Below are 12,602 nucleotides of genomic sequence, written 5' to 3' on the forward strand. Positions count from 1 at the left end.
AAACATGACAAGTGAGGAGGCTCCCCCGAGTTCCCACCAGCTGGCCTGCAGGTCCCACTGGAAGGGCTGGGAGGGAGGGCAGGCAGGACGGGAATGTGATGGGTAAGGGGGCGGCTGGCAGTTGTGTTGAGGGTGTGCTAGGTGTGTTCTAGGCCGGGGACTTGATTGCCCATTACAGGCTTGGTGGCTGAGCTAAGGAACTGGGTTCTTTGGTAGAACTTTGTGGAAGCATAAGGAGAGTGTCACATATTCCTAGACGCCCCCTGTAGGGGCAGGGAAAGGGGAGAAGGAATTAATCTGTGGCCAGGGCGGAAGGGAGAGATAAGTTAGGAGTTTGGGATTAACATATATATATTACTATATATAAAATAAACAACAAGGACCTACTGTATAGCACAGGGGACTATATGCAATATCTTGTAATAACCTATAATGGAAAAGAATCTGAAAAAGAATATGTATATTTATATATATATATATACATATATATAACTGAGTCACTTTGCTGTGTACCTGAAACTAACACAACATCGTAAATTAGGGAACTCCCTGGTGGTGCAGTGGTTAGGATCCTCCCTCCCACTGCCAAGGGCCTGGGTTCAATCCCTGGTTGGGGAACTAAAATCCCACAAGCCAAGTGGCCTCAAAAAAAAATTGTAAATTAACTATACTTCAATTTAAAAAATAGTTTAAAAAATTAAAAATAAAAATTAATTAGTTAGAAGAATGGTAGGGAATTATTCAAATGGATTCAGGGAGGCATAAACAAATTGGAAGATATTACTGTAATAATCTGCCTCACAAATTCAATGTTCCAATATTTAAAAGAAGCTGAAATTAGGGGTGTTGTGTGTGTGTGTGTGTGTGTGTGTGTGTGTGTGTGTGTGTATTTAATAGAAATCTATTGACGTCCGAGCGTTGGCTATAATGTCTGCAGTTGGATGTGGCTATGGATAGCAGTCATGCCCCCTGCACCAAGGTGCTTTGGTAGGGCAATTGGATCAAAGGGTTCCATGTTTGCATTAAGGTCTGATAAAATAGAGATGGGTTGACACTTCATTCTGGACAATGGTGTCTTAACTTTCTTCTCCTACTTGTTGTATAAACGCTACCCTCATCTCCTAAAAGGTTGGGGATTATATATTTAATTGGTCATTCTTAGAGTATAGAAAAGAGAGATGAAGCTTTTCCCACTAGCTCCTATATGGACAATAAATATTTTTAATGAAAAAAAAGAAATTAACCTGTGGCACGGGAATGGTGGGGATGGGGAGCTTCCCCTAAACTCCAAGACAGGTGGCCTCAGCCCTTCAGAAGCAATCTTCCCTGAGCACCTGGGCCTGGCCCTCACTGGTCCCCTGACCAGTCCCTCTCTACAAGTCTAGCTCTGCGCTAAGATGAGTGGTGGACAGAGGAGCTGTGGGCACTGTCCTGTCATTTCCAGCGAGGGGGCCTTGGTAATCCTGGAGTCAGGTCCATGAGGGCAGGAACACACCTGTCTTATACCCTTGGCACAGATATTTCTAGATTTCATGCTAAAGTGTCAGCTGGGTAAACTGAGCCCTGGGTCTCTTTCCATGGTGACCCTGACCCCTCACCTGACCACAGGTGACTCCTGTCCCCATGAGCTGTCCAGCCCCTACCCCTGCTGAAGAGGGGCCTGGTACTTCTGTCCTGTTTCCGTTAAGTCAGGAGTCAGAGGCACAGGGCCCGTCTTCCCAGCCAGCAGGAGAGAAAGAAAGAGACATTGTCCTGGGTTTGCCAGCGTGACCCCTCCAGAGTGGGAACAGGGCTCTCAGAGTGCCATTCATTTCCAACAGGGAACCAGATAATCAGACCTTGCCACCAGTCAATCTCTTCCCTCTCGGGTGCAAAGCCCTCTCCTCACGTTCAATGGGGAGCCCAGAGTCAACTGCATTTTGTACTGTCCCCTCCTGCCAGCACCTCCTTCCACCCTCCCTCATCTGCATCCTGGGTGCAAGTCCCATAATGCCAACACTGCCATTTGAGCCCCTGCGGTGGGTGGCAGGTGGGCCCAGGGGGGTGGGGCGGGAGGATGGGGTGGCTCAGGGAGAGGGGGAGGGATAAAAACCTTTCATCGGGTTGGGAGCTGTGAGGTTCCGCGAGCAGATCATTGAGAGCATCGCGTGTAGTTTATCCTCCTCTTCCTCATCATCGTCCACCGAGGCCGCGCGGCTGGCCGCTAGGTGGTGGTAGTTAATAGTGACTGCTCAAAAAGAATAGCAGAGATGCAGAGGCATGAGGACCCTAGTCCCGGGGCAGGAGGGTCCGCACTCCCTCCTTAGGGAGAGCAGAATGGAGTCTGGGTCACCTTGAGCCTGCAGGGCATGGAAGAGGGGAAGGGGGGACCTGAGAGTCTTTTGATGAGTTACTGGGGAAAGTATGGAAGAAGGTGAGGACACGGCGGCAGCTACAGAGCTCCACTCTTGGAGGATGCCCTCTCTAGGAAGAACAGAAGAGAGAGAACTGATGGGGGCGCCAGGATAGTGAAAGACAGGGACTCCCCAGCCTTGGCTGAGGCTGGGCATGACTGTTGGCAGATGGATCCCAATCATTCTTCGGCTCATGTCATGGTCAAGCTGAACCACATCTGAGGGTTACCCCAAATCCCCCGCTTCAGACTATAAACCCAACCTTCTAAGGGCTTCCCAGAGCTGCTCTCCAGGAGCCTGAGTCACCCTGCTGGGCTTCAGCTCCTTGAAGTGACCGGAACTGGGAAGTACCAAGGCTTGAAGAGGGCAAGTGAAAGCTGCAAAATCTGAGCCAAGCAAGAGCCTGAGATTAAATGCCAGGTCTGCAAACACGTTTTGGCCAAAGCTGAGTCTCCTTCTCTTCATCAGGCACACCTGGGAGGGAAGGGGGCCCTAGGTCTCCTGCCCTCCAAGCCTGTTAACAGAGAACTCGCGCTGTGGCTGTGTGTTTGCAGTCTGGGCAATCTGTCCACTAATACGGAGACAACTTGTCGACAACTTATTGGCACGAGTTAGCACATTTTGGGAGAAGGTGGTCTGGCTGGCAACAAATGCTCTGGGCTGGCATATTCCCTGACCTTATCCCCGAGATCAGCCATTCTGGCCTGGAGAAACCTATGGGCAGCAGCAGTGTTCTGACCAGAAAGGGAGCTCGTGTCTTGGTAGATGCTTATGGACAAGCCCCCTGGGGCCCAGAGGGGTTATGTCCAGGTGGGGCAGGACCCACGAGGGCCAAGCCACCTTTCAACTCCTGGCGCCACAGATTCCCCCTGCAGCTCCAAATCTCACCCCAGACGCCCCCCTACTCCTGCTAATGCTCCCCTCATCAGTAGCTGGTTGGGGGAGGGTCCTGGCTCTAGCAGAGTCAGTGAACAATTTACACCATCTATAAAGACGCGTTGACCCTGCACCCTGGCCGCCTTGTTGCGGGGTCAGGTGGCAGGCTGAAAAGAAACCAAGAGTTCTCCACCTTCTATGTGTAGTCTCACCACACTTTTTCCCTGGGGCAGGGCATGAAAGGATGACCAAGAGAATATTTTACAGCGACACCTGGATCGGCTGAGCCAAGAGCCTGGGGTCACGAGCTGGGGAGAAGACAGCTAGGTAGACAAGAGGCCACTTCTCCGAGGGATGATTTGCCGGGGGGGAAGGTCCGGTGAGAAGCTGAGTAAAGACCTGCCTGGGTTAACCAGGCCTGGGCAGTGGACCCTGCCTGCGGCCCCCTGGGTGACACTACTCCCCCACCTCTCTCTTCCTCCACGAATGACGTTTGGGACACTTACTGTGCTCGTGCCTGTGGCCAGGGTAAATGATCCGGAACACGTAGTCGGTGGCCCGCCCCGAGCCCACGTCCTCCACATCCACGGACCGCATGCTGCTGCGCTTCCGTAGCCTGGGGAACACCTTCCCCTGCGGGGAGAGGGGCGGGTGGTCAGCCTGCCCAGGGCAGGGTCCAATCCACGGCCCCCCCGCCCCCCACCCAGCTAGGCTGCTCCTATGAGCTCCATGTGGGGAAAGGACGGGAGGCCAGCAGGTGGGCGGAGAACCCACCCCACACATCTAGGCTCACCTAGAGCCTCCCAAGCCCCGAGGTACCTTCCCCTGCTGGGTCCAGAGTGGGGGCTCCAGCTGTCCTCGAGGCAGAAGCCCGTTCTCCAGGCAGGACAGGAAGGACAGCAGGTGGCCCCCCTGCGGGAAGTGCAGTGGTGGCCTCTGGATGCCATCCTGGCTCACCAGTACGAGCGTGCCGCCGTTCTCTGGGGGGTGAATGTGGGCCAGTGAGGCGGGGTAGGAGGACAGTGGGGTGGGAGCGTGGGGACGGAAGGAGGGGGACAGGAGGTCCGTGCACGGCGCAGGCTCTCTCCCCTCACCCCTGTGCCCAGGACAGGGGAGGCTCACTTTGCTGGTGGCAGTGGATGCAGACAATCTGACTGAAGGGCACAACAAGGGCGTAGTCCCAGTAAACGCTGGAAAGGAACCAGTTTGGTGTCGCTGTGTCCCAAGACCTGCCATCCCGCCTTCTTCATCTCCCGGCCCCAACACCCGTGAGACTACCCTGAATAGCAGTATTCAGGGTACTACTATTAGTACCCTGACCGTAGCCGAGAATGTGACCTCGGCCAGCCACCTTGTCCCTCTGGGCCCCACGCTGTCCTCATGGCACAGAGCCTGGCAGTCTCAGCTGCCTAGAGCTTGGCTCAGGCAAACCTCTCCGTGCCCAGGCCCGGCTCAGTCCTAGAGAGCTCGGGAACCTGTCCAGGCAGCCTCTCCCTGCAATTCTTGGCATCGGATAAGGAGTGAGGCCTGCCCCCTGGAGCAGGCTGGGTCTCTCCACCCCCCCGGCCCGGGAGCAAGCCCCGCCTCCCTTTCCTGGCTCCTTGGAGGAAGTCCCAAAGCCCCCACCTCTTTTCCAGCTCGGAATCCCCCAGAGTCCCATTCATGAGCTGGTTGGGGGTCCACTTCAGAGTTAGGCTCTCTGCAGACTGGTGCAGGGAGAGATAGCCAGGGACAGCCTCCATGTCCTCCTTCTACAGGGAGCAGACACACCAGAAGACAGGGGAGATGAGGGCCTGAGAGGCTCCCGGGGACGGCCTACGGAAAAGGGGCTCCAGGTGCGTGCAGGGAGGCCAGGCCAGGCCAATCACAGGATCCTGGACTGGGGGCCGGGAGGAAGTAGGGGGCATCACATGCCACACGCAGATGCGGGTGCCTCCTTTCCCTGGCTGGCCTGGGGCCGCTGGCTCTGTCCTGTCAGCCTCCTGGATGCCAGGCGTGTCCGGGCCAGCCATACCCAAGCTGGGCGTTCACCCTGCCTGCTGGCTGACATTCCTACTCCCGGACGGCCTGGTTCTCAGCTGGCCAGAGCAGATGCCATTCCTGGCTCCTGCCAGCTCAAGGCTGGGCATGAGGCTATGAAACAGTGAAGTAGGGGGTGGGGCCCTTCTCCCCTTTCTCTCTAGTCAAGCCCCTGGGAAAAGGGATGAATGTGGCTGGAGGTCTTGGTGCCTTTGGAAGAGGGAGAGGAGGGCCGGGCGTTAGGCTCTCCTACCGGCTGTACCAGCACGTTGTTTTTGCCGTAGAGCAGCCGTGTCCTCGAGTTCTGGTGCAGGGACTCCACATACTCACGGGCGCAGGCGGCTAGCCTGTCCTCCGACGCGCTGCCACTTGAGTGCCGCTTCCGGATCTGCGCACAAAGTCACGGCTCAGCCCCCAGCCCCAGGAAGTCAGCCGTGGGGGTCAGCCCTAGGCCTCCATGTGGACCCTCTCTAGCTGACCCCAAGGGTCCTTCCTGTCCCCAGTTTGCTCTCAGCCACGGACCAGCTCTGTGCTCCTGGCATTTATGTGAGCGCCAGTGTGGGGAAAAGGCTCTCCTGGGGTGGCCACTACCCTGGGCATCTCCAAGGCCCAGCCTACATCTGCCAGGAGCACACAGCCCAGCTGCTCCTCCCCAAAGGCCCAGGGGCGTATCCTGGGTGAGCACAGGGCGGAAGAGTGACACCTACTCCTAGGGCTGGGCGCTTCGCAGGGGAGTCCTGGCGATTTGGGGGACCCCGGATACGGTGCCTCTGGACCAGCTCATCAGCCGAGGGGTCGGTCCAGTAGTGATCAGCTGTCTTGAGCTTGGTGTACTCCAAGGCACAGGGTCCCACTGTGGAGACAGGGACAGCCAGCTCGGGGGGGCCCCCTCAGCACTTGCCCTGGAGCCCCCACTGGCCCAGCGCAGGCCTGTCTGCTACTAGGCTTACCTAGAAGAGAGGCCAAGATGGGGCCAAACACAGGGTCTGCCAGTAACGCCTCCTTCTCGTAATACTTGCTGCCAGGGGAGAGACAGACAGGGTGACCACTGGGGCTCCAGGACTCATTCCAGGGCCGTCAAGCTCACCAAGGAGATACGTCCCCACAAGGATCAAATTCATGTCAGTTACCGAGAAGAAATGAGTCCACCAGGACTGAGCTTTGTGGGGTGCCTGGTGTGGTCCCTGCTTTCGGGATGCTACGGGGGGATGGCACGTGCCTATAGACCGTGGTGGGCAGTCAAGCACAGGGAGGGGTGGGCTCAGGGAGGGGCAGTCACCTGCAGTTCTCCACCAGGTACTGCACGACCCTGTCCAGCACTTTCTCGATGAGCGCCGTGCGTACCCATATGTGTTTCAAGGCCTGCAGGCTGAGGGCTGGGGCCTTCCCGCTGGCAGAGCCCTGTCTCTGCAGGGTCTCCTGGTTGCCCGCCAAGGGTTTCCTGCAAAGAGGGGGTGGGCTTCAGGAGTGTGAGGGCTCCGGGGTGAGCCCCATCGCAGACTGGTGGCACTGGGAGCGGAGTTTGGAGCCGCAAGACAAGCACCCAGGGGACTGACTGGGACAGGGGGTTGGAGGTGGTGGACAGGACCTTGTGCCTGAAAGGGCCACCCCCCACCCTTAGGCTGGCCCGTCATCCACGAGGTGAGGCCCTGCAAGAAACAGCAAATGGAAAGAGCAGAAGGGAGGCATGGGAGGGGCTGGTTCAGGGCTTACCTGCCCTCTACTTGCTGCTGCACCTCCTGCACCTTGTGGCAAACCTCCCCAGCCACCGGGCACGTCTTCCCCACCTTGGTGAACAGGGCTGCCATCTTGTCACTGCGCAGGAAGCCGGCGGCACGGCGCCTCAGCTGATGCAGGAGGCAAGCCTCCACCGCACCTGGGCCACAAAGGGAAGCAGCAGCTGAGCCTGGGCAAGAGCGGAAGAGGGAGAAGCACTCCCCTCCCCCATACCTATGGAGAGCAGAGAGGCGAGGGCAGGCCCTGGCTCTGCTAAGACTAGGGGGTGAGGTTTGGGCTTAAGACAGGCCACGGAGACATACCCTGACCTCTCTCCAAAATGCTCCCGCGGGCCCCTCCCCGCTCCTGCCCAGGGTGGACCTGCGGGGGCTTTGCTGTGCCGCACCGTCCCTGTCCCTCCCTCTCATCTGGTATGTACGTGCCTCCTGTATGCAGCATCGCCCTGAGGCTCTGAGGACAAAGCTGCCAGCGCCAGTTGGCATGGGTGGCTCCACCCCCTGCCCACGAGGGCAAGCACGGACAGCACCTACAGGACAGGGGATGTAGGGAGCGCACAGCCTGGCAGTCCTCCTGTAGAGCAGAGACGATGTGGTTGCTAAGGAACGAGGCTCCGGAGAAGGAGCTGAAATATTGATGAAGCCACTGCAGAGATCGGACCTGACAGCAGCCCTGAATTATTGATGAGCCCCGCAGCCGACAGTGAGGGATTTCTACTTCCCGTGCAGGGAGGGCTTCCCTTCATTCATTCATGTTTTTAGGGGCTAGGCCTACCCTCTCCGTCTGGATTCTGCTCTCAGCAGACAGGCCCCATAGTAAGGAAAGAAGGGCTTGGTAGGGGAGGGTGGGGAGCTGCCCTGGGCACATACAGATTCTAAAAAAATTAGTGTGTAGGTGTGGGGGAAGGAGGGGCTTGGCCATTATTGAGGACAAGCTGATTGTTTTACAGCCGAGGAAGGAAAGGCCCAGAAAGAGGAAGAGGGCTGATTCGAAGTCACATAGTGGCAGAGCTGGGTGTAGACACAGGGCCCCAAACACTGGCCCAGCCCCTTTCACCTCCTCCAGGTGTGTTGGGGGGGTGGGGGCCCACAGGTGGGAGGAGGTCTCCCCTCACTTCACAGGTACTCTTTTTACAGGGATTGTGCTGGAGGTGGGAAGTCAGAACAGGGTCTGAAGCGTGGTGCCACTCGCTACTTCTGGAAAACATGGGTAAGTGACTTAACGCTCTGAGCCTCAGTTTTATCATCTGTGAAATGGGGGAGACTTCCTAGGACTGGTGTGAAATGTTACACGAGATGAAGTACGCAAACCCCTCATGCAGGAGGCCCTTGATGCAAGTCGGTTCCTGGCTCCTAACCTCTTTTTGTCGAGATCCTGTTCTATGGCTAACCTGTAAGGGCTGGGTTTTTGCAAGTCCTCTCACTGGCAGAGAGAGGCGAGGACACACTAGAGAGAGGATCACAGGCTGCCCCAGAGGTGGGTGGAGGTGTCATTCTCTTAGGAACAGGGGAACTGAGGCCCCATCAAGCTTACTGTGACTAGTGTTGTTAGAATATGAAACCTGGGGACTTCCCTGGTGGTCCAGTGGTTAAGACTCTGTGCTTCCACTACAGGGGGCATGGGTTCGATTGTTGGTCGGGGAACTAAGATCCCACATGCCACACAGTGCAGCCAAAAAAAAAAAAAAAGAATGTGAAACCTGGACTTAGGAAATAATCAATGAAAACAGAGGCTCTCGCCTGTTTTCTGCCTTCATTGTTACTGACAGACAGTCACTGATGTCCTATCAAAGAGTTTTGTTTGGCTCTCTCTTGTACTGAGGTCAAGAAGTTAGAGAGAGTCCCTGGGGCCAATGTGGAAGCTGGCCAGTTCATTGAGAGCATCCCAGGGAAGGGGAGACAAGACAGGACCCCCTCCCTCTCCTGGGAGCTCAGGCCTCGGAGGACTTTATTTCACAAGTTGCAGCCTTTCCTTCATGGCATGTTCATATATCGATGAGCACATGCGTACGCAGACAGATGTATCCACAGGTATCATGTGTGTATGGGACATGTGGGGGAATCTTTGCTTAAGTGTCCACATATTCCCCTCCATGGCTGTCCCCTTGGTCCCTGGAGGTCCTGCATGGCCCTGGGGTACATAGCTGAGTGACCTTTTTGTCCTAGTCTCTTGGTCCTGGGGCTGCTGCAGCTACAAGTCCACAGCTGGAAGAAGGTGGTGACTCTTTCCTGGGGTGGCACTCCCCGATCAGAGCGGCAGAAAAGGAGCACTGAACAAGGCCAGAGCAGCAGCAGGTGGCACCAGTCCTGCAGAGAATCATGTGCCTTGGTGACGTGACGAATTGCCGGGATAATGAGTCATTAGCTTTCCCACCTTCCCCAGGCGACTGCCCGTGTAGCCAGGCTGGGGAGCCTGGGGATGCAGGCAGCAGCTTGGCCTCACCCAGCCTGCCAGGCAGACTGTGAGCACAGGCCTCGGGGTTCTCTGGGGTGGGCGGAGGCATTCCTCAGCAATTACTGCAAGTAGGGAATATTGAGAGAAGCCCAAACAACACACCCAGTGCCCCCACTCACCCCATGGCCCCTAAGTTCCTTCTGTGAAACCCGGGCAAGGTGCCAGGCAATGTCCGCAGGGGGAAAAATCTCTCTCAACTCTCTATGTTCCAAGCAAAGTAAACGACCCTCTGTGCCAGGTATTCCTAAGCTGGTTCCATGGGCTCCTCGGCCAGTAGTTGTTCAAACTATACTAGTCCTTCCCCATTCCCACAGGGCTGTCCCCCACAGGGAAGGAGCACATTACTGTGTGCAGTGTGTAGGCAAAATAATAATAACACTGGTAATATATAATTGAGAATTACTCTCCTAAGAGGGTTTGTTGATAGGCTTCTGGACCTTCGAGACCCCCTAAAACTGCACACAGAATCACTGGTCTGCTTCTGCATGCTTAGGTGAGTGTTTTTATTCTGGATAAAGGATCCTTGGCTTTTAGTTTCTAAAAGGGGTATCTGACCCCAGAAAGTTTTAAAACCCTGCTCTAAGACTTTTGGGTTGAGCGGAACCACAGACACTTCCACTGATCGGCACTTACAGACATGCAAGTACAAAGATCCCCCTGGCTTCTCCCCACATACAGAGAACACCACACTCAGAACTGCAGTTGTAGAGCTATCAGCAATAATGCCCAACTCTCCAGCTGTCTGTGCTCCCCAGGAGGCCCTCTCACAGACCATCAAGCACCCTTCTCCAAGGAGAAGGTCACACAGAGGCCCCTGGAGGAAATGCCGATCACAGCCAAAGCACCAAGTCAGCTGAAGTCTTCCCCCTTCTAACTGAGCTGTCTGGGCCCTGGTCCCCCAGCCATGACGTGAAGGTTTCAGGAGCCCCTGTCTCAGGGTTCCCAGCACCACCCGCAGCCACTCTGGTTGCCCCAGAAGAGGGGAGAGACAGCCCTGACGTCATTTGGGTCACTTCACATAAGAAAAACACGTACTAATTGATAAAAATCCACACTCTTTTTGGTCATTGGTTGGGATGGGAAGGTTTGGGTGAATGAATTGAAACAGAGAAACAGACATGACTCAACAAGCATGATCCTCTCACTCCCCACCTTGGTCTTCCAGTGGCCTTTGGAGCTATGGTACCGGATGAGCCCAGGGTACCCTTTCTACTGTGTCATCCTATCCAAGTGACAGCAAGGCTCAGGGAACTGCAACTCGGAGTGGGCAGGAGTGGAAATAATTTTAACTTTAGCACCTTGCTGTGGACATCCCACCCTGACAAGGTCTGGCACTATCTTCCCAAGGAAAAGCAGTGAACTACAGCCCAGACAAGCCCTGGGACACTCCCTCACCAGTCTCCGACATGCCCCTAACGTCTATTAAGATACGGGGCTCAACAAATGCTGCATGGATTGGAGACCATGAGTGCTAATGGAATCCTATAGGGCCCCTCCCACAAACTCCTTACCTACTGATTTAACCATTCCAAGGAGTCCAATTTAGAACAGAGGAGACATCGGTAGATAGAGAGGGAAGGGACTTGGGAAGTTACTGAATGTTCTCAGACCTTGCTGGAGGGTGGGCTGATTGGTAAGACCCCCTATGGTGGCAATGTGGCACTATCTATTAACATTGCAAATAACCTCTTACCTAGTAACCCCTCTTGTGAGAATCTAGCTTACAGATAGAATCAAGCTTACTTAGTTATAACAGCAGAAGACTAGAAACTATCCCCTTGTCCATCAATAGAGGACAGATTAAGTAAATACGGCACATTCATACAGTATAATATTATGCCACTCTGAAAAAGAATGAGAATGATCTCCAGGAACTAATAACGGAAAGGTCTCCAAAAGCAAGATGCAGAGCAGTTTGACTGCATGATACCTTTTGATTACAAAAAGGGTGGGGTAAACAAAGAATAGAATTAAAAAAAAAAAATCAGGACAAAAAACTCTGGAAGGATGCATAAGAAGGAAGAGTGGTAGTATTACTGGTGTGGAAACTGGTAGGTGGAGGGGAAGTGGGTGAATGGGGGCAGGGAAAAGAGTGAGACTTTTCACTGTGTACCTTTTGTATAGTTTTGATATTTGAGCCAGGTTACCGATTCAAAATAACAATAATTCCATCATGAAAGGATGCTAGAGATTCTCTCCAACCTGGAGGTGAATTGAAAGTCATGAAACTCAGAAAGGCTGGGTCTGTCCATGGGCACCTACCCATCACCAGCTCCCTCAGCAAACAGGGTCTGCAGATTAGCTTGGTTCCCCCTCCCGCAGGAGGATCTGGGCTCTGCTTAGGGTAGCCACTGGTGATCTGAGCTGCGTAGGGACTTGAGAAACAATTCAGTGGGCTGGGACAAGCTTAGGTGTCTCATGAGCCCACGAGAATGGACTAAAGCCATGGCTGCCAGGAAACGCAGCAGTGGTTGAGAAGGGTCCTCAGTCAGCCCAGGGGTCCTCAGAAACAATCCCCGGCTCTCACATGCATATCCACATTTAAACTGTGTTCAGCAGCCAAGGGACCTGGACAAGCCCAGCCTGGTAAGAGGGGGACCCACTGAATGGCTTTCAGAGAACTAGGTCAGTTGGCTGAGGTAGAGGGACACAGCATCCAGAGTTAGCACAGCCTGACATGAAGGCTGGGCCCAAGGCTCTGAGCCAGAAGGGGTTGATAATGGGAGGAGCACGTATGTCCAGTGTCCCCTGCTCCACACCTCTGCCAGCTGCCATCTGTGCAACAGGCGAGTTCAGTTTCCAGGTGAGGAAAGCGCTGGGTGGAGCAGCTAGCCACAAGTGGCTTGCTTTGGTCCTGGAGTTTTGGGGGACATTACTCAGAGCAGAATTTTTAAAAGCCTTGGATGGTGAAACCAAGATTTCCAGGAGAGGAGCAGCCTCCCTGGAGATAAAGGAATGGGTAGGATGGGCGGCCTTTTTTTAAGTAGACACTTCCTCAACTGCCCATGGAGGGAGTCAACGTTTCACTTGTAGCGGATGAAGTGAGGGGAGCAAAGAGGCGAGGCCAGGCATCCTACGTCTCTCCCCCCACCACTTCCCCGGCCAGCTATTTCCACCAGGGATTTA

At 54.8% G+C, this 12,602-nt stretch overlaps 1 protein-coding gene across 5 annotated transcripts in view; it reads right to left on the minus strand.

The window, feature by feature from the left end:
- SGSM2 (small G protein signaling modulator 2) overlaps nt 1-12,602 on the minus strand; it is a 45,858-nt gene that overhangs the window by 20,358 nt on the left and 12,898 nt on the right. For 3 of the 5 annotated variants that reach the window (XR_003622868.2, XM_007177464.2, XM_028165274.2), the window contains exons 3-12: nt 7,002-7,164; nt 6,568-6,729; nt 6,239-6,306; nt 5,996-6,141; nt 5,542-5,676; nt 4,896-5,020; nt 4,392-4,459; nt 4,089-4,249; nt 3,776-3,902; nt 2,093-2,227 (exon numbers count right to left, since the gene is read on the minus strand). Coding sequence is in view for 4 of the 5 variants with exons in the window: in XM_007177464.2 (XP_007177526.2) it covers nt 2,093-2,227; nt 3,776-3,902; nt 4,089-4,249; nt 4,392-4,459; nt 4,896-5,020; nt 5,542-5,676; nt 5,996-6,141; nt 6,239-6,306; nt 6,568-6,729; nt 7,002-7,164 (1,290 nt within the window). In the remaining variant the exon portion in view is untranslated. Of the gene's footprint in view, nt 1-2,092; nt 2,228-3,775; nt 3,903-4,088; nt 4,250-4,391; nt 4,460-4,895; nt 5,021-5,541; nt 5,677-5,995; nt 6,142-6,238; nt 6,307-6,567; nt 6,730-7,001; nt 7,165-9,174; nt 9,195-12,602 lie in introns of those variants that run through there. The other 2 variants (XM_057535380.1, XM_007177466.2) reach the window with 2 other exon arrangements.

Source organism: Balaenoptera acutorostrata, chromosome 20 (assembly GCF_949987535.1).
Source record: "Balaenoptera acutorostrata chromosome 20, mBalAcu1.1, whole genome shotgun sequence".
In the NCBI taxonomy this organism is placed as follows: domain Eukaryota; kingdom Metazoa; phylum Chordata; class Mammalia; order Artiodactyla; family Balaenopteridae; genus Balaenoptera; species Balaenoptera acutorostrata.